Source organism: Battus philenor, unplaced genomic scaffold, assembly GCF_028537555.1.
Source record: "Battus philenor isolate CCGP_79_NKW_IND1 unplaced genomic scaffold, ilBatPhil1.0.hap1 SCAF_12, whole genome shotgun sequence".
Classification (NCBI taxonomy): domain Eukaryota; kingdom Metazoa; phylum Arthropoda; class Insecta; order Lepidoptera; family Papilionidae; genus Battus; species Battus philenor.
In genome coordinates, this window is record NW_027181674.1 from 2,251,540 (window position 1) to 2,273,185 (window position 21,646).

Here is a 21,646-nt window from a genome sequence, read left to right on the forward strand (position 1 = left end):
CAACGCACCGCTTCAAGTGAGATAGCGAATATAGTTTATTGACTTTATTTTGATTTATCAACGATGTTCCAATGAATCTATGAAATTATAATCGTATCTAATGTCAATGCTGAAGATTGCTAAATGATTAGATTCTAACGGTAATGTCGGGGTATACATCATGTTTAATAAATGGAATATTTGATTTAAACACATAAATGAATTGTAAGAAAAAGTTACCAGGCAACAGAGTCTGATAGTCACACCATTTTTGTTGCACAGATAAATAATCAAATCTTTAGATTTATAATGTAGGTTGCTTATAAATCAAAAATTAAAAGATAGAAGAATTCTAATCTTGCGGGACTTGCATGTGCATGATCAAGTGTATATGTATAAATATGTGATAAACTTTGTTAAAAGATTTAGTTGTTGTGGAGGTTCTTCCTTCTTCTATGGCACATATGGTTGTATTAAAAGTTTTTTTTTATCTTTATCTAACCGATAACCAGTGGGGCCGGAAAGTTTTCAAGCGGCGACCATGAGCAGGTTGACGCGCTGTGGTCAGACCTTCCATCAGGTAAACCTGGATGTGGTCAGCGGACCTATCATAGTGGCGATCTTTGAAAGAGGCTTATGCCTTGATGTAGGCTTCTATGCTGATATGGATATGATGCTTATGAAAATTCAAAAAAGGATTAACGATAGAACAATATTCTATACCAATGCTTCGCAATCAGTATGTCGTTGGTCGCATATAAATGTGCCGCTGTAAAAATTAAAAAAATTGAAATTTTACAATTTCAATGCACATGTTTTATCCTTGTCTCTCGAATTTAGGTCCCGGTGTGCTACGAAATTCTAGATAAGATTTTAGTGTGCCGTAAATGAGAAAAGGTTGCGTACCACTGTTCTGTACAACAGTTCAGTTGTTGCTTTTTATACGCAACACGATAATCTGTGAAATTTCACAAAAACAGAATTTAAAGTTTGTATTACAGTGTTTCGAGTCTGTCTTTATTTCCGAAGGCAGCCATTTATGACGTGTATCTCTCTGCAAATCTGGTCAATTAATAAGGAAGATTCAAACGCGATTGATCCTACTTTTATTCACGCCAAACATGCAAGATTCATACATCTGTGAGATATAATCGATATATATTTTGTATTTGGAATGAAGATTTAAAATTTAAATTTGGAACTACTATAGTAATTTCGATTATTTGTACACCTAAAGAATAAAGAATAGTAACAGTTCATCGAGTACAGGGTGATTGGATTTAAGTGTAAAAGCGATAAAGATTTGAATAGATACTAGATTATTTTCTGTCAATTATTTTATGGTACACTCTTTAAAAATAAATAAATATAGTAGTGATAAGTAAAGAAAATCGTATTTTAATTCAGATTAAGACGTATTAAAATTAATTATTGTCTCTCTGCAGAATTTGTACTGCAAGTTATTATTATTTTGTATCATTCCAATAGAAAAAATAGTTTATGTAATATATTTCTGAGTGATCACTATACATAGGTTAATTGGAAATAGGTGCAGAACCTTTTTACTTACAAATTACACATAACTTCTTCTCTTAAAACCTTTTATATCTAGATAGACACAATAAGATCGATTCAACACCAGATATAGACATTGATAAATTCTTAAAGTTAATCTACATAAACGATTACAAATCGAAATACACGTACATTGATTGTGAAGTATGGAGCATATATAAAGCGAGCTATAAACGAGGTGGAATGGAAGTCGTACAATAGTTGCTCACAACGTCTTCGTGATCTCGTCCGAGACAATAGGCGATTACATACTTGTGAATAGATATCAACTATTGACACTTGGTGCAAACAACAGGCGGTGGCGGGTTAGGTGTTATACTCCATTGCTTCTGTATAAAATCGTCATTTGCACTTACATTACGAAGTCACGACTGAATCGCATTAAGGAAAAGACCGCTAGACCTGTACTATTATGCCTGTATGATTATTTTATACTTATTTAATTCAATATATTAATTAACATACGATATCTATGATATATTATAATGATTAACATATTACCGGCTTTTTGATTACTGCATTTCTTAATTAACTAAGGCTATAAAAAAATTGTTTGTCTCTTGGTGATATCATACATTAATTTATTACAAAAAAATAACATGTTATGGTCAATGAAGCTGTCATATGTTCTCTGAAAAGCTGTTTGAAATATATATTTTTTATTGTATAAGACTGACAAATTTTTGATGGTTTGTGTGATAGTGATGGGTTCAGGTTGTTGAAAAACAAACACCCAGTCAGACGAACTAATTCGTGTATTTCAGGTGAGACTCAAGATGCGATTGTAAGATTCATCTATGAGGAATAATCGGCAACAACCGCACAGATACAGGCGAACAACCTGAGGATAGTAATATGGAGTAGGTATGAAGGAGTGGCAGCACTAACCGTAATTTTAAAAACCGGACATTGTTAGGGCGTCTTTAAAAATTATAATATTTAGTTGGTTTTAATTTAGTTTGAAATATTTAACGATTTAAGTTAGTGAATGTTTAGTACATACTGTAGACGAAATATATATATATATATATATATATATATATATATATATATATATATATATATGTGTGTGTGTGTGTGGAAGTGAATCAAGCAGGCGAATAATAGATGTTTTTAGATATTTTTGAAACACTTTAATTTTTCACTTCTTACATAGTTGATACCAACCGGCCTATCGCCATCTTCCCAGCGAATGCCATTCTTCATTCATTCATCAATCAATTGCTCACTTTCTTCACTCTTACGTTCCGTTCCCATATATGTATATATATATATATATATATATATATATATATATATATATATATATATATATATATATATATATATATATATATATATATATATATATATATATATATATATAATACACTACATGGCAAAGTTTGTTAAAGAAGGTGAAGATATTTTTGATTTGAAATAATAGCTTGTTAAAAATGTATGCTAGTCGTGTGAATTTAACTTAAGAACCCGACATTACTTTCCGGTACCCCCAATATATATAGTTCAGGAATATATAACATATTTTTTGTTTCTGCCAGATCAATAATTTATTATATTATAGTACAAAATCTGATGGAACAGATACTTAATAATAATTAAATTTAATATGTACTAATCCGAATTTTTAAAACGCTTTTTCATACTTTACTATCATTACGTAATTTATTATTTCTGAAAATATTAAGTTTTGGATAGCAAATACTCTATAAATTGACTCCTTTAAGATATTGCACGTTTTTCGAATCAACTATGTTTTTTATAATTTGTAAATATAACAAAGATATTACTATAATATATGTATATCCGTATCGCTGTAGCTTTCAATTTATAACTGTATTATCTTTGCACGATTTCAATAAGTTTGTTAAAGTGAAATGAAGCTATAACGTATTCCGATTGAACGGTAGTTTGAATCTCTCTTACATTCATATTTACTCCGACTGTCTCTAAGTGACTTTCTTTGTATGAAATCTTAAACGTTTATTTGTTTGTTCGTGAACAGGCCTTTTTATCTCTGGAATGCTATTGGAAAATATTTAGAAGCTGTATTCATTCGACATCATTATTTCTAGCTACTTTATATGATATTTACATTGTTTTATTTGAAATGCGTTTGGATGAAAGTAACATATGTAACATTCTTTAGGTAATGTAATGTTCACGTTTTACCAACATAATTTCTAAATACTTCTATCGAGATTTACGAGGTTCCTTTAATAGTCATAAAATTAAGTCTTAAATGTCTTAGATTACTTAGTTAAGATAGTTTATTTTTAAATAAAGATATAAATTTTTTGGTCAGACCGTGTGATATACTTAGAAACGATAATATACGCCCACTGCAAGGTTATGCCTCCCCCAAAAATATTTATGGGGATATACCATAATCGCCACAATTGGCAGACGACTTGGCGATCACAGCATGAAATGGTATGAAGAGAACGCTGCTACGTATCCTCCGGAAACTTGTTTGTATGCAGTGGAAATCCTGTATAATTAATGCACAAGATGTGAAGTATTTCAAATTGTATCCCGGGAATCGAATCCGCGACCTACGATCGCAAATCTCAAACCTCTACCGCTGAACTATCACTGCCTATTACATACACCGATTTATTTGTATTTTTCGTAATTTTATTAACAAACTACACTGTTTGCAAAGTTAAAATCTTGTTTTATAATTTTGTAAAAATAATACATGTGTCTGCCATCTCGTAATAAGGTTGCATTAGACTACCTAATATTATTATTAAAGACTTGTTGATATCGACATTTCTAACTCCAATTTAGATTTGCTTAAAAATATATTGATTCATATATATTCATATTTATTTATTTGTAATGTATGAAATTAGATTTTTTGTTTTATTTTTTTGTTTTTGCAATGTATACATAGTCAGGAATGCATTTTATACTTATCAGTTATTGTAAAAATCTATTTGGTTACTTAGGTTAAGGATTAAATCTTAGAGTTAGGTTAGGAGTAAATCTTACCTCCAGCAGTTGCTTTCAAGTTTCCAACGATCGTTCCACTTCTCACATCTTCCCTGACTCGGAAATTGTATCGTGGCTTATCGAAGAGCGCCGATCCCACACCGGTTGGCATAACATTGACATGTACGACGGCACCCTGGGGCGAGGTGAGACCGCCGCCGTCCGTCGCCGATATTTCTAAATCAAATTTCCCATTCGATTGTATCAAAGCTGGTTTTATCACAAATATTTCACCTGTACTCCTATCTATTCTGAACACGTCATTATCATTCCCGTTTACTATTCTGTATGTAACTGTACCAAATCTGCCTGAATCAGTGTCCGTTGCTGTAACGGCTACAATAGGTTCATTCGAAGATACCCTTCCTTCTTTTAATGATACGTTGTAATCTTTAACAGTAAACGCTGGAACGTTGTCGTTGATATCGAGAAGTTGGATCTTCACCATTGCAGTCGTGGACAGCCCCCCTGCGAACATATAAATAATTGGTACCTTGATTGTTTGTGTATTGTTGTAATGTTATGTTTAATTGACAGCTGCTTGATTTATGCTGATGTCGATGCGTTTTCGCCGCGTATATCCAGCAAGATATTTATTCCAGCACCGGTCGTTAGTAATAATTTAATTGATGCGTATTCTTTTAATGCGAAACGAACAAACCAGTTCCAATTGCAATGCGACTTTACATTTCACTGTGACAGAAACAAGGAAACGGAATGCATTTTACTGATTAACGTGAATCCTTAGCTTGTAAGAGTAAAGGCGAATTCTCGAAAATTTATTGCTATTGGAGCAACCTTGTAATAAGATATTGTTTCTTACTTGTCTAAAGTCAACTGGGTCGTTTGATTTAAAGGTATATCAAATTAGAGAATTTTTTAAATTCCATTTTCAAATCTTTTTTGAGTTAATGTCTAATACAGACGTCGGTCTTGTTGACAGGTAAACGTTGAGAGTAAAGCTTGGGACGATTTCTTAAAATTAAGTCGTCGGCTAACCAACTGAAAGGAATCAACGAAATTTCCTTTCTCAGGACGGTTTAGCCGGTGGCATGAGTTTGGGGTAAATAAAAACTCGAAATATGTAATAGTTGGATGGTTCGCGCCTCATAAATCAGTTGGGCGGTGGAGACAACAGGCGACGGACGCCTTTGGAATTTATTCCCGTCCGCGCATCGCCGGCTCGTTTTATTTTTGTAACTCTGCATATGGATTTATAGTTTGCAATGCTTCCACCTGTCTGTATTATTTTACCATTTCTTCTTTTATGCCTTTATGCGTGGCTTGTATATCATTTTAACATTATTCTTTTTGCACTGTTCGTAAGAGACTAGTGTTTCAGGCTAGTGTTAAATTACCCTCTCCTTTAGTTTTGTTACTATATAATATTTTACATATGTTTAGTAAGTTAAATAGTTTATATTATGATGTTCACCGTATTGTATTATTAATAAACAACTTCTTTTATTACTTTATTATCACCCTTTCTAATTATTCTTGGTAAACGAATACAATTTTATATTGATTAAATTTTAATTGAAAAGAAATCGTCTTTTTACATTGATACTCTTATCCGTATTTGTATTTGCTTTTTGGCCTATTTTACTGTACTATATTGTTAAGAAACAATAAAGAGTTAAGCGAATAAACAGAAAACGTCTTAATCAAAGAATATTAGTTAACGAATTGCTACTTTATGTATCTAAAATTAAAGTTTATATTCACACAGCAACTGAGCAACTTATTTTCAAAAAATAGCACTAATATTATAAAAGTAACTTCTTTAATATTCAAGAACTCTTAATATTTTTGTTGCTACCATAGTTGACGATATAATACTCTCAATTATCAATATCATCAAAATAATTTCAGCCCTAGAACATTCAGTGATGAACACAGGTATAAGGCTATAGATATCAAATAGAACCAGTTGGAAACGCCCTGCTTCCAGTGTCATCTAACGACCTTTATATAACAATAGCTTTCTATTCAGTATTAAAATGTTATTGGTATAAAAACGTTGAAATCTCAGTTTGATGATGATCAATAAGTTGCTATATATATTTTTAAAACTGTATATATTTACCTCTATCTGTGGCTATTACTGGAAATTCAAAGTCACTGTTGACTTCATGATCCAGGGGCGCTGCAACACAAAGCTCTCCGGTATCAGGTTTGATGGAGAACTGAGCCCTCGCTAGGACAGTCTGCTCTGGTAGAGTATAGTTCACGATGGCGTTCACACCGCAGTCCGGATCTATGGCCGACATCTGTAAAATACACAAAATAATTACTTACTTATTTTGTTGCAAATTAACAGAAAGAAAATACGGAAGTAAATCAAGAAGAAGAATTCAATAAAAACTTTGCAATAACGTCAATTAAAGAAAAATCAACAGATAACAAAAATAAAATTACAACCAGAAACACAGAATATATCTTAAAATATCATATGTATCATTTGTAACATTAAAACTAATTTGAACATAATATCTATATAAAAATGTTAAATTAAACATGTTTCTTTTCTTGCTTTTTGTACCTTCATTGATATAAGATGTTAACAAGCGAGCATTCACAGCTTCATGACTATAGATGATAAAACACTGAAGTTGCTTAGTTTGGATTTCATCAATATATTATTATTTTTGATTTGATACCTATCTTCTGGCTAGCTTTATTACATAAAAAATAAGGCAACGCAGAGATTAACGGAGAGAAGTATATACAAAATCAAGAAGGTACATAAAATAAGGTCAGAAACTTTGAAGAAAGATCTTAAAATAACCGATGCTTTAACAAAGACTTTAAAATTAATATGGGCTGGTTATATCTCGAGGATTAAAGACAAAAGGCGGACCCTAAAAGTAACTTGTTGAAAAATAAATGTCGATAGAACAGCACAATGGTAGGCTGGTGATATTGTTGCAACGGCTGGGCACAACTTGACTTATTAAAAACAGAGAACTCTGGAAAGTGAAAGAGGTGGCCTTCAGCCAAATGGTATACACATAGAAGTAAAAACTAACCATACTAACATTAGACGTATAAGTTAATTATACTAACATGGCTAACTTAGATTTGAAATGTGAATTATTTACTTAAACACTTGATACATGTTATGTATAACGGAAAACTTAATGCCAAAGGTATTCTTCATTCACTGCTTCACTGCTATTTAACCATATGGGTGGTGATAAATTAAATAAGTGATAAATTAATAAAGGTAGTTAAAACAAGTTAATATCATAAAACACAAGAAGAAGAAAAAATAATCACATAAAACACCTTATATATATGTATATATATAATGTGTATATATAGTGAACATAATAGGTTATAAAATCCAACTAGCGTGATGATCCCGTCAGCTTGTCAAGCAAGCTTTGGAACCTTCGCTTTTAATTAGGCAAAGATTTCTGATCATCCCAATATCGAAGAAGAGTGCGTTCCAGAGAAGAGTAGATCGTATTGCGAAGGAGTGAGTAAAGTCAGTACTGCGGGGGAGACATTTAAGTAGATGTTAAAATTCTTTTTATATGGAATAAAATCAAGGCTAAATAATAATAATGTAATTAATAAATATAAGTGAGATTTAATGAGTATGAATGTGATAATTGGACTTACTAAACTATTTTTTAAGATATATAACGTTCAGTGTAATTTTGATATTATTTGTAAATTAAATAACAAATCAAAAAACTTAGTAAATTAGTAGTTATTGAATATTGTTTTATTTATTCTGAAAGTACCACAAAATATTAAAGAAGTATATATTCAAAGAACATAAAAATATTAAATATCTGTAGAAGCGACTAAGCACAATATACGTTTAAATCATCTAAGCGAAGTTAATCTATAGTTAAAACTTGAATTTATACGAGGACTTAACAAAACAGGAAATATACCTAACAGAACAAGATATCAAGTCCGTCCCCACAAACTTTCTACAGACTGTTAAGCAGTGAAGATAAGGATCTTGAATAATTAGAATCGATTAACTCAAAACGTACTAATCAAGTAGTTGTGGGGTCCTTCTCGTTATGACGGCGATATTTATTAGTTTTAATCGGCCATTGGTATTTTGCTTCTTACACTCTGATGTAATAGTTAACGGTAGCCGTGCTTTATTGTTAAATGTGTACGGTTATTTGCAAAAGTCACTTGGATATTTGTTCATTGTATATAGATATTCAGATGATCTTGAACCTTATCATAATAAGTTAAAATTGATTTTGCTGTAACAGCAATCAATTTATAACTATTATATTTGACAATATGCTTCTCAAATTGTACGATTGATTAATAAAACTAGAAATATAGTTTACAATTATCAACCTTTTCATTCTGCCTTGTAGTAGATTGCTTATATCGATTTAATTTTCATTGGAACTTTTTAAATTCTATTTATGCACACGATGGTTGCAAAATTATGATCTGTCGTGATATACCGTTTTACTATCAACAGAAAAGGACATACTTCTATCACTTATCCAAGTAAATATCACTTGTTAGCTTAACTTGATTACTTAATTTATATTGATCGAATCACTTGATGATCATAGTTATATCTATGTTCAGAAACGACAAAGATCTATATCATTATGTATCAGAAGGGAAGAGGAGGTAATCGTGGATATTTTTTGTATCTATATATCGCAAATACGTTTTGTCTATATCACATTAACAAAGTAGAAATTAATTTTAAGCATTTGAAATACATTTAGAAATATTTCTTCAGAACCCCTGCAGTGCTAATTCCTTGATAGTAATGATATATCTTTAGACTTCTCTACTTTCAAGGCTTTAATGTGACTCTATTCTCTCTTATACACCTTCAACGTATTTGCAATGTGTACTTATATTTTAAACATTAAGGATCCTTTAAGCTGTACCTTTTTTACTTACTTGTTTTGGTACATCAGTACTATACTTCAGTTGAATATACATTAAATGTTTCCATATAAATTATTGTTCTATCGTGTTACCTTATAGGTGACATAACATTTAAAGTTTACTATGTACAACATTATAGAAAGAAACATCAGACCATATGAAAACAAATGAAGAGAGAAGTGATCGCATGTAAGAGAAAATATTTAGCTTACTTGAAAATTTTTACTCCTGCGCACAATCTTATTTAAGGCTGTGTGCTTAAGTGAACTATTAAGAAGGTTTCTAAAGATGATAAGAGCCGCGAAGGTTGTAGATGGCAAGAAATTGTTAAAATATTCTGTGATAAGAACTACACATTCGTGAGATATGAAAGTGTAAGTTTGTCCGAGAAAGGAGCCGACGCATGATCGCTTTCATGTGGCATCGAGGCAAATGCCAAGGAACCTGCAGTCCTATAAACTCTAAAAGGTTCCCACTAGAGATTTGGCAATTTTGTGTAAATATAGTGATTACCACCTGTTCCTGTCCATGGCGAACGCCCTTGGTGGTGTAAAGTTGAACTCAAAAGAGGTTTGTGAAAAGTGGCTGTCCGAGTTCTTCGCAAATAAGGAGGGGGCTTCTACGAGGGGGGTATTATGAAGTTGCCGTCTAGATGGAAACAGATTATTGAACAAAACGGCGCATATTTGAACTAAATCCGATCACTGTAACACTTTTTATAAAGCATTGAATAAAGAGCAAAAAAGCGGAAGGGAGATATTTGACAACCTTTTATGTACTAAGCGATTCTGTTATGTATTTGATTGTAAATGCAGTACTTATTTGTCACTTTATATTTAAAATAGCAATAATGTCTTGATGTAAAGTTTTTGTAAATGTATCTATAATCTTTCCTCTCTCGTTACTGTATACAGGGTGACGTTTTTCGAGATATCCGAACGTTTTCTAGCGCACTCGGTGTAAAAAACACACGACAGCCACATCGTAGGTGTTAAGTGGTATAAAAAACAAAGATTAAAATGCAACACTGTCGATAATTAGCAATAAATCATTTTTTTCTCTTTATCAAGCGAATACCACGTACGGTCTCCAAACTCTCGTATTTTCAATGCAATTGCTTTCATACGAATTTAGATTTTAATGTATTTTAATAGCGTTTAAAATTGTATACTCATTATTGAAGACTGTTGTAACCGAAGCTGATTTCTGTACATGACAACGCCAACTGATTAATTGCTCCGGCGTCCAGTGCGAAGATAAATTGTTGTTCTTGCAAATGCTAAATGTGTTTATACGATACTCTCCCTTAAGTATTAGTACCTAAAAATTATAATTGCATGCGATGCTGAATAGGTAATGTTAGTATTAGCAGTTTACACGTAAATTCTGTTGTTGTCTTTATTCCTTTATACATATTGCTTTCGTCTCATATACAGCGACCATTATCATTGTTTCCTCTTTAATTTCAACGCTTGATTTTAATAAGAAATACGACTTGTTTTATGGTACGCGCCATCCAACGCTTTTATGCATTTAACTGGCATCTCTGCGTGTTTATTACTCTATGATTGAAACTTTAAGTTTTAGTTTAAGTTATTTTGATTTAAATGAAATAAAAAAAGTATAATAACAATAATTTTATTTTTATGACATTTCCTTTACTTTTAAATTATCAGGAAAAGTTTAATCAACTTTAAAGGGATAACAATAATGAACGTAACCTTAAAACTATTAATTGTACAATACATAATCATTTCAAAAGATTGCTTAGAATGCCTGCATCCAACGTTCTTGTAGGCGAATATCCTATCCTTCAGAACCATAAGGCTCTAGCGGACATCTATTCTGCGTGCTTTATAACTTTCCTTCTGCCATTTTAATTTTCCAATTCTCTGGGCTCAGTCGGTTACTTCTATTTCTCTTCTTGATCTCCTTATTTATGATTAGATATCATTTATAAATCCCTAGCATACGCGACGGCTCCAAAGTACTGACTTTTTAACACTTATTCAGACACTGCTCCCGATTCGAATCCAAAAGACGTAACCATATGTGAAAACCTTAATATACCTCCGTTCAACTTACCGGATCATCTCAAGAAAAAATCTACGCCAGAATCTTTTGATGCTTTGCATTTAACGGTCTGTAGCGCTTGAGCAGCGACTTGAAATAAAATTATATACCAATTAATGTATAAATTAATAAAACTTTCAAATTGTATTGTGTCTCTCTCTCTCTCTCTCTCTCTCTATATATATATATATATATACATTTATATACATATATTTAGCTGTATTTAGCCATAAGAAAAAATTGTCTAAGAAATATTTTAAATAATTATAAAACGCTGTCGTGCCTCGCACCTGGGAGAAGAAAGATCCGTATCAAATTAGACTTACAAAAATAGTGGTATTAAAAAGAAATTATTTTTTTCCTTAATTTTTATTAATTAATTTTAAATATCGTGGTATGAGTTAATATGCAATTAAACAGTAGTGACGGTACATTAACTTAATATGAACTATTAATTAAATGTGTACTTTTCCTCTGTTACAAATACGTCGATCTTAATTTTGTGGGAATGTATTTGACGCTTTATTTCAAAGAACTCTAAATGTCTTCCGTACTGTAATAAAATGATTATAATTAAAATCTTATCTATTTAATGTTTTAATTAGGCACATATATCTATGAATATTTAAATAAAGAATGATAAGCTCAGATTATTAAGAAGAATAATTTTAAAAATTATTTTTTTACTTTTTGATTTCATGTGTTTGGCACTAATCGGTGTAACATAACTCCTGAAGATGCCCCGTGGAGGGGTGAAACACGTGTTGAGTAATTTGGCGGTGGTGGTTGTGTGATTCGCATTGTTTGCCGCATACGCATTTATCAGCGGGCTGGCGGGCGGTGCACTTTGTTGCACGACTACCACAGCATGTGCGGAAGTGGCTAAATATTGGTCCTTTTCTTTATTACTAGATTTAACCCGAGACACTAGGTGTCATTGTTTCCAGAGAATTATAACTTAGGAGATTTCAAAACAAGAATGAATAGGTTTCTTCTGGGTAAGAATGTACCATCGAAGGCTTTGTCGCTTGTAAAGAATAAAAAGAAAATTGAGGCATAATTCAAAGATATATTTTGATTGCAATAATCGATTTACCTGTAACAGGTATTCATTTTAATTTAATATTATTCGTAGTAATATCCGCAAAACATTTTTAGTGAACTCCATGTGTATACCATGAAAAGAGTTCTGAAAAGGCATGACTTTGAAGAAGTAAGTTTTTATAAGATGCTTGATTTGGGCAGCACAAGATGTCTATCTTCTGATATAACAGTGATGATGGTGGCGGTGATGATGAATGGCATTATTTAACATTCTTGTATTTTTTCCTTACAATTCACCTAATTTTTAAATAAATAATATTATGTATTGCTTTGTTTTATTATTGTTTTCTATCTCTTTTTTAAAAGATTTTTATGCCTTTGTAATTATATACAGCTTACTTACGTTATGGAGGCACTAATAAGTGTAAACAGTTGAAGGCTAGACATGGCAATAATATATATGGCCACGAGGGTTCCTAATGCACCATGATTTTATAAGAGCCCAAAAATAAAGGCTTTTTTATTTTCACTTTAACAATATGCTTTAATAACGCCAAATAGTAAATAAATAAAATTGTCAAGAAATAAATAAAGAGAAATGGTACTGAAGAAATAAATTTGTACATCCCTGCATCTGCATGTATTTCTTCTAAGTGATTGACGTGAAATCAATGTCATTGTTTATGCTAACGAACTGGACTCAGGACGTTGGCGTATCAACGGAGGATGTGGGGTACATCAGGTTTTAATCCTTATTAATAATCCTTGTTGCATAAAAAAAATTGCTTCGGTACATGGAATCTACAAGACATCGTTTTTTTTTTTTTGACAACTAAATGTCATTAATTCTAGAACGTTTATGTATTCCTTTCAAAAATGATAATTTGAATTTCGAATTCTACATCTTATTAAAATTATTGAGAGTAGTGACATTCTATAATTATATGTTCTGAAATTAAATTTAAATTTCGAATATATTCTATATGCGAGTTTATTTTTTTAAACGGTTTTATTTAGTTCGACCCGTACGGAATTTGTTTATTTATTTGAGTCAAAATTAGAAACTGAAATTTAAGCACCTTCCCGTTGTCAGATTGATCTGAAATTTGGTACACACATTTAATTTAGATGACAATACAATATAATAAAATCAATAACATTATAAATCTAAGATGGCCGCCGATACAAAATGGCGGATTACATATTTTTCCTTAACCCCTCAATATGGGTATCAAATGAAAGGGCTACACTAGTAAAACACGATGATTATGTCAAAATTTAAAATTCAAGATGGATGCCGTTCCAATATGGCGGACTAGGTACATATTTTTCCACAACCACCACAATATGGGTATCAAAAAACCGTTTAACTTAAAAGTTTTTTTAATGTATTTATTTATTTGTTAGAGATGTTGTCATCTGTCATCTCATTTGTCGGCAAAAAACATTAAAGCTTTTACAACTATCACTAATCATCGTGCATAAAGAGATTTCTTTGAAATATTTTACATAAAATTATTTTTCTTACGAAATCCGACAGATAAATAATTTCTGGTAGTACAAAGTCTGCGTGTACAGATAACATGCAATAATTAATTTTAATGTGTAGTAATCCCAATTTTGAATAAGATTGTTCTTATTATATTATCATTTCTTAATTTAATATTGATTTTTGGATAGTATTTACCATGTATTTCTTTATAGATTTTTCACATACAAATTATCATTCTGTAGAAACTGCTATCCAAATTCAGACTATAAAATTTGCTTCTGATTTCACTGCAGTTTGTATTTCAATGTGAGAACACAATGCAATGTTCAAGTCTATATTATTCTCAACGCAATGCAACGGCGGTACAGTCGGCATCGTACAATCAGTTCACAAATTGACAGTTAACTGAACAATGAGAACAAAACTCTCCCGTCTGATGTAACAAAACTAAATGTGTTTTATTTTAAAACGAACGAATAGTTTGCATATATTGAGTGGAACAATAAATCGTGTACAGTCAGACGCAAAATGATTAACGAACATTTTTGTTATCTACTTTCGAAATATGACGTCGCTGATAACGGCGAAGGCGGCAGAATGGAGTACTTAAGATATTTTTATTTTAATTTGCAACATGGACATGCACTGTATCTGTTACTTTAGTAATAAGATAGTTGGTTGACACCAAGGTTTATTGCGTTCATGGAATATTTTTTATTACAAAACTTTAATCGTCTCAATTAGCTTCTGTGACGTAAACATTTTTTTATATTTTATGTTAATTTATAATTCATAATGAATTTTAAACTTGGATTTAGTATACCAATCTCAATTTTTCCATCTGTTTCTCATTTTAGAAGATTAAATAGGAAATCCTTGAAATAATAAATATCTGATACAATAATGAAATATGTATCCGTGTTTGCTTAATTATGGTGTTTTCAAATTAATCTGTTCAAACAATAGAAATACCACCGATTAGTGCCAAACACATAGTCTCTGTGATGACTCTGTGTTTGGCACTAATCGGTGTACTCCTGAAGATGCCCCGTGGAGGGGTGAAACACGTATTGAGTTATTTGGCGGTGGCAGTTGTGTGATTCGCATTGTTTGCCGCATACGTATTTATCAGCGGGCTGGCGGGCGGTGAACTTTGTTGCACGACTACTACTGCATGTCCGGGAGTGGCTAAATATTGGTCCTTTTCTTACTTAGGATGGACTTCCGCAAGGTAACGCCTGATTCCATTAAATATCTTGTGATCTTAAGTAGCGGGTTAGATTTCCGGGATACAATCTTATATAATTCACACTTTGTGCATTAATTATATAGAAACTGTTTACAGCTGTCCAGAGGATATTCAACGTCATTTGCGTATATACCATACTGCGATAGCCAAACCACCTGCCATGGTAGCGATTATAATACATACCCCATTAAATATCTTTGAGTATAGCCTTTGTAAGCGATACCTATGCACAGAAACAGCTACGACGAATTAATTATTACATTCATTATAATAAAGGTTTTATAATATAAATAATTAGAGACATACAATTATGATCAAAACAAGAAGGAAGTGGATCGAGATGAAGAAGAAGTATCAAGGCTTGAAGTTTTTGTAGTAGAAGTCAAACGGCAAGCATCTAGGACCCACAAGAACGATACATGATTTAAGGCTGTCAAAAGACCCTGAATGTAGGTTGTTTCTAACAGGTTCTATTAGAAATCTATGGATGTGGTTTATTTTCAGTAGTTCACGTTCTATCACTAAAATGATGATGAACAATGAACAGTTTATGGTATCAATAGATATGTATTACGAAATAACAAAATAAAGTTTTATTTAAATAAAAAACTTTATAAATAATTTTATTAAAGAAATTATTTATACTCTTGCCAGAAAAGACTAGTTAATTTTGACATAAAAATGACTGAAAAATTTCGATAACTATTTATCGATTCAGGGTAATTTTAGTTTATATCTTCTTCTTTTCAGCCGATGGACATAGGCCTCCGCCTAAAATGGTCACCATGATCCATCTTACGCTAGCAGCATTCAGCTTGTCCACCTTCTATTTGTTTAAAATTCTTTATATATTCAAATATATTTATAATATTAAATATGTTGATAACAAACATTTGTTGACATATGAACATCGCTTCAAAATTCAAACGAATTTAAATTCAAGAAACGCGTTTATTCTTGTCTCATCTAAATAAAGCAGATGCCCTGTTTGCCCTATACGAAAAACGTATAAATAAAATGATTTGTAACAAAAATAATATGGAATCCCACTCAGTTCGGCCCCGGGTAAAAGACATTGTAATTCAAGCTGATTGGCACACAATAATGGAATCAAACATAGGCCATTTAAAAATTGTCCGCGTTAAAAAGGAAAAAGGTAAGGTAGGCGACAGTAGTCGAGGGAACAAATAAAAACCTTCGAGGACAATACCAGGGCCGGCTTCGATAGCATTTGTTGAGCCATTAGCTGTGAGAACTGAAATGGAAAATATGTTTCAACTTATATATGCTTTTATAGTCGAAATTTTAAAAGTAAAATTCTTTAGAATTTATACATTTGAATCTGTATTTTAATCGCGTTCACTATCTTTTGTAATTGATTTAATAATAATTGGACCACTGATGTAAAATAGATATCTGGGACAGTATAGTTGGTGTTTGTTTTAGGCAAATCATGCAGAACATAATAGATGTTATAAAAGTTTTTATATTCTATTTACAATGTTAAATATACAAGCCTATTATAGGAGTTTCCTTTTGTATTTATTATGTTAATTAGAACCTTAAACTACTGTTTAAAATACATTTAATACAATTTCTGGCAAAAGGGCTCTTAATAATATTAACAAGCTAAAAAGATAGGTATATAAGAAGTACACAAACAATTTTAGATCTGCCACTGGAGAAATTTATAACCAATATTAAAAAAATTGATTTTTGATAAAAGTATATTATTGTATCCAAGAATATTATACTGATGTTAATACGCGGAATTAAATGTTATCATTCATCCTTATCCACATCATCAATCCTTACACAGAAACATATTCTCTATAAGTTCATACAAAAATATAAAGTTTTAAATTTTTCCACTGAAAAATAATACGTATATTGAATGGTTGAACTAGATTGCACAAAATTTTTACAATATTTCTCTACATTAAAATCTTCCCGGTGTATTATAATTTTAAATTTTGAATTTTCAATAAAATTTATATCGAATAGCAAACCATATAAGGTAATTGTATATTTATTAAAAATATTTTCTAATGTTATTACGTAAACTATGTTTTATTTATTTAAAACAAATAAAATTAAATACATTTGACCATGATGTATAGAGTTTTACACAAAGGTATTGCATGGATTGTTAGATGTGGTTTTGATTTTAAATCTTATGAAATGCTATTATGAAATGTTATATATATATATATATATGTATATATATATATATGTATATATATATATATATATGTGTGTATATATATATATATATATATATATATATATATATATATTATTCTTTATAATTTACTTCAAGTTCAGCTCTACGTGTTTTTGAATATGAGACTTAACGTTCATTAAAAGTAAATCCTAAAATGTAAGTGTACGTAGTTAGTGTACTTTAAGTAGTGTATTTTAAGATAACCGGTAAATATAAATAATTATATAGAGATGTTATTACAAATAAAACTGTAAATACAAAGTGTAGAAGTCAAGTTATAATTTTAATAGCGTCTCATTTATATTAATGTTTTCTGTCAACCTTTTCTTTGTAGAACATCTCGGTATGAGATGAGAGGTGGGAATAAAGACGTCTGATCTAGAGCGAGTAATTTAAAAAGATTGTCATTACGAGTCTAAAAATGTGACAAAAACTTGAAACAACGACATGGAACCGGAGGTACTGAAGGGTGAGGGAGGCGAAGAGCTCGTTAGGGAAGCAAGGCATGCGTAACACACGGTCAGTTTTTACATTGATCATCTATATATGATAGTTTCGTTTAACACTTTGCTTCTGTTTAATTGGATATCTCATTTCAACGTCATAACAACGTTTGGTATATGCTTGTTAGTTCATCATGTCTATAGTCTAAGAGCCCGTCATCTTCAAATCTTTATTATTTATAAGCACTTAATTTTTTAAAATAACGTAAAAGATGATAAACTTCGTTTTGTTAATTAATGACTTCGTTGCTGATATTACTCAAAATAAAATTAAAAAAATATCGCCTAATTTCACATGTATCATGCCAAATGGAACTGGCACCAAAGTAACATAGCACCAGACATCACGAATCAAATTTCATTGATTTCCACCTATATTGGAAGTATAAGCTGAATAAATTTTAGCTTTAAATTAAAAACGTTCTTTTTTATTGACTCTTTGACTATTATAATTTAAATCGTGTTATTATTTTTTATTTAATCTTCCTTGTGACATTTTTGTAACCTGGCTTCTCATCATTCCGTATTGTAGGGACCAGGTACGATGCTTGGAGTTTGACGACCTGCGTAGCTGGTTAAAGAAGAACCTCCTTTTAACTGGAATTCATCTTCATCGACTAGACTACTTCCTGCATCACCAAATTTAAAATATTCTAGTAATTCTGCTTTGAAATTTCTAGAACTGAAATTGACAAATCCTCATTCTTAAGAAGCGTAGATCCTTCAGCAGGTGTAAAGATATTTCGCTGTAATACATATTTAATTTATAGGATTGAGACTTGCGATCGCAGATCGGGTTCGGTTCCTGGTATCTTTTCATTGTGGTCACAAGTTTCCTGAGGATGGGCAGCAGCATTCTCTGCGTACCATAATATCACACTGCGATCAATCCGCTAACCAAACTGATTAAGATATATGCTTCTAATGAAGAAGGCCTATATTTAGGAGCGGGTATGTTCAGGCTGAAACGGTAAAATATTTATAAACGTATTTTCTTATAAGATCCTTGTCCATAATCTTCAATATAGAATTAATGTTATATATTTATATATCTTTTGTATATTCGATTGCTAAATTTAAACAGTTCGAGCATCTGTGAGAGGTTTAATCGATTCATAAAGGAAATACTCAAAGGTATTCCTGGATAAACATCGTACCACATATAGTGGTTTCTTAATTGTCTCTACAAGGCGGCCGCACGGCTGACCTTTTGGAAGTTGGTTTGTTTTGTTCATTAAACACTTCATTGTCCCGGCCAATTTATACTTTTTATTTTTAAATAAGAATACGAAAAGGACATTTTTCATTTTAAGATTTAAATATAGTTATTTATTTGCATAGGCATTTCATTGTACCATTTAATGTCACAACGTATAACTTTTTACAAGACGTTTAAATCGAATGGTATTTATTGTAAATTGCATCTGTTGAGCTATTTATATAGGGTGTTTGGTTGTAGGCATAAAAGTGTAAAAGGCAGATAATATATAGATAGATATATACCTCATTTGATGTCAATTAGTGTATCATACAGCCTATCAAGAACTTAATAACTTCATAGATCAATAATTATATTATTATTATAATTATTACTACATATTAAAATTAATTATGGTTTATTATATATCGCTGCAGATTATGTACCTATAGAAGTTGTTCGCACATTGCACATAGTATTCCTATATAAATATTTTTGCTGACAAATGAGACACATATTTATTACATTAAAATTTTTACACATATAAACAACATTGTACAAGTAAATAAAAACAATGATACATATATAATTTTACCAGAGAATATATCACATTTAGATTTTTAGAAATATTTAAAATGTAAAATGTCGACCAACATATGTTTGACAAAATGACCACCAAAAGTATTTGGTATTCCATAATTATAAGGAACATCTATTTTAACTTGTGATAGCTTAGTAATGCCAAGACTAAGTTACGCTATTAATTAACTTAAACATGTTAATGACTTAACTTTATTACAGATCGTTAAAAAAATCAAAATCTCCTTTCACAGACTACTGTATTAGATTTATAACTAATAGAATAAAAATTAATATTCTTACATTCATAAATGTGTATATCATTCACTTTAATATAATTTAAAATATGTAAAATGGTTTCTTAAATGCATTATGTGGCAGTAAAAATGGATTCTAATACCATTTTCTCGTCATTAATATATAATAGTTAGATTTAATAGGTACCGTACAATAAAGTGACATATGTATGTATATATGTGTATATATATATACATTTATCTATGTATGTATGTATAAACCGTTTCTCATATATTTTATAATAAAGTACTTTACATTGTATGTGTTTTGTATTGTGTTTTTATAAGAACGAACTGTGCCCGTGAGGAAAACTTCACTTATACGTGTCGTTGAGTTTCTATAAATATTTCCTATTTAATTATATATTTTATATATATTCAGGTTTGTAGTTTCTAGATAAATTTATATTACATTGAAAATGTCATATATTTGTTAGTTCCTGCTTTTAAAGTAGCTTGATCATTGAAAAATGTTTTTTTAAGACAAATGCATTTTTGTAAGTAAGAATAAAAACACAAAGGAGTTTAGTCACTTGAATCGAAGGAGTGTTGGGATCTCCCAAGAGGTTGTTACGCTTGTAATGTATGTTATGTGCATATGTGTATAAACAAGAGAACTATCATATTAGAAGAAAGTATCGCCACAAATGGCAAACACTCACGGCAGACAGAGAAGAGAAATGAGAAGGCGAATGAACGAAATTTCATGGTTTGACTTTTAAGGCTTTTAGTAAAAAATACAACACCTTATGAACTTTTTTTATGTTGTTTCCCCTGTTTTGTATGGGGCAGAGACGTTACAATTTCAGTTTATTTTTTTATTCAATTCAATAAGCTTTCAATAAGCTAAGCTAATTTCAAAAGTGTTTCATAAGTTTTAGATTTGCACTGAATTCAGCCATCTTCTTGGTTGGTCAATGAAGTTCAGTATGAAGCTAAAAATTGTGACAATAAATATGTAAATTATATGGGACATCAATGAGGACTTTCTCACGAATCATAGTGACCCTATCAGACTGAGACGGAGAGATGTAAGTGTATGTCAGACCTTCAGCGCTCGAATTCGCGGAAGGGACATCCGACACCGAGCCGTCGTGTGCTCACCCTGCGGTCGGGTACCGTCGGAGAAATAAACCTCTGCGCGAGCTTTTATAATTATAAAGCACATGGACCCTTTTTTATGTCCTGTGGTATACTTGCATCTTTTTTTATATACTTGTAACGGGTTTTGCACTATTTTTTTGCAATCAAATGTAGTTTGTGACAATTTAAAGTTAAGCATGAAGTAACTGCGAATGAATTTAAACTATTTTATGTATATAGAATGGAATAAATAATGAAAATAATGATGAAGTTACCTATAGTTTGTTTATTTTGAATGAAGATTTCAAAATAAGTCGTATTTCATGCATATTCGATGAAACAAATGCTTAACACTAGACCAAAGATATTACATATAAGCAAGACGGGAGAATCGAATAAATCTGATATATTTTTATATTTAGAATAAGATAAATGATAAAGTTACCTAAAGTTTGCTT

The 21,646-nt window shown here is 30.9% G+C and overlaps 1 protein-coding gene across 1 annotated transcript in view; it reads right to left on the bottom strand.

The window, feature by feature from the left end:
- Nucleotides 1-21,646, bottom strand: part of ds (dachsous cadherin-related 1) — a 394,913-nt gene that overhangs the window by 25,123 nt on the left and 348,144 nt on the right. Inside the window, exons 3-4 of the mRNA XM_068776750.1 lie at nucleotides 6,638-6,821; nucleotides 4,552-5,019 (exon numbers count right to left, since the gene is read on the bottom strand). Coding sequence (XP_068632851.1) covers nucleotides 4,552-5,019; nucleotides 6,638-6,821 — 652 coding nt within the window. The remainder of the gene's footprint in view (nucleotides 1-4,551; nucleotides 5,020-6,637; nucleotides 6,822-21,646) is intronic.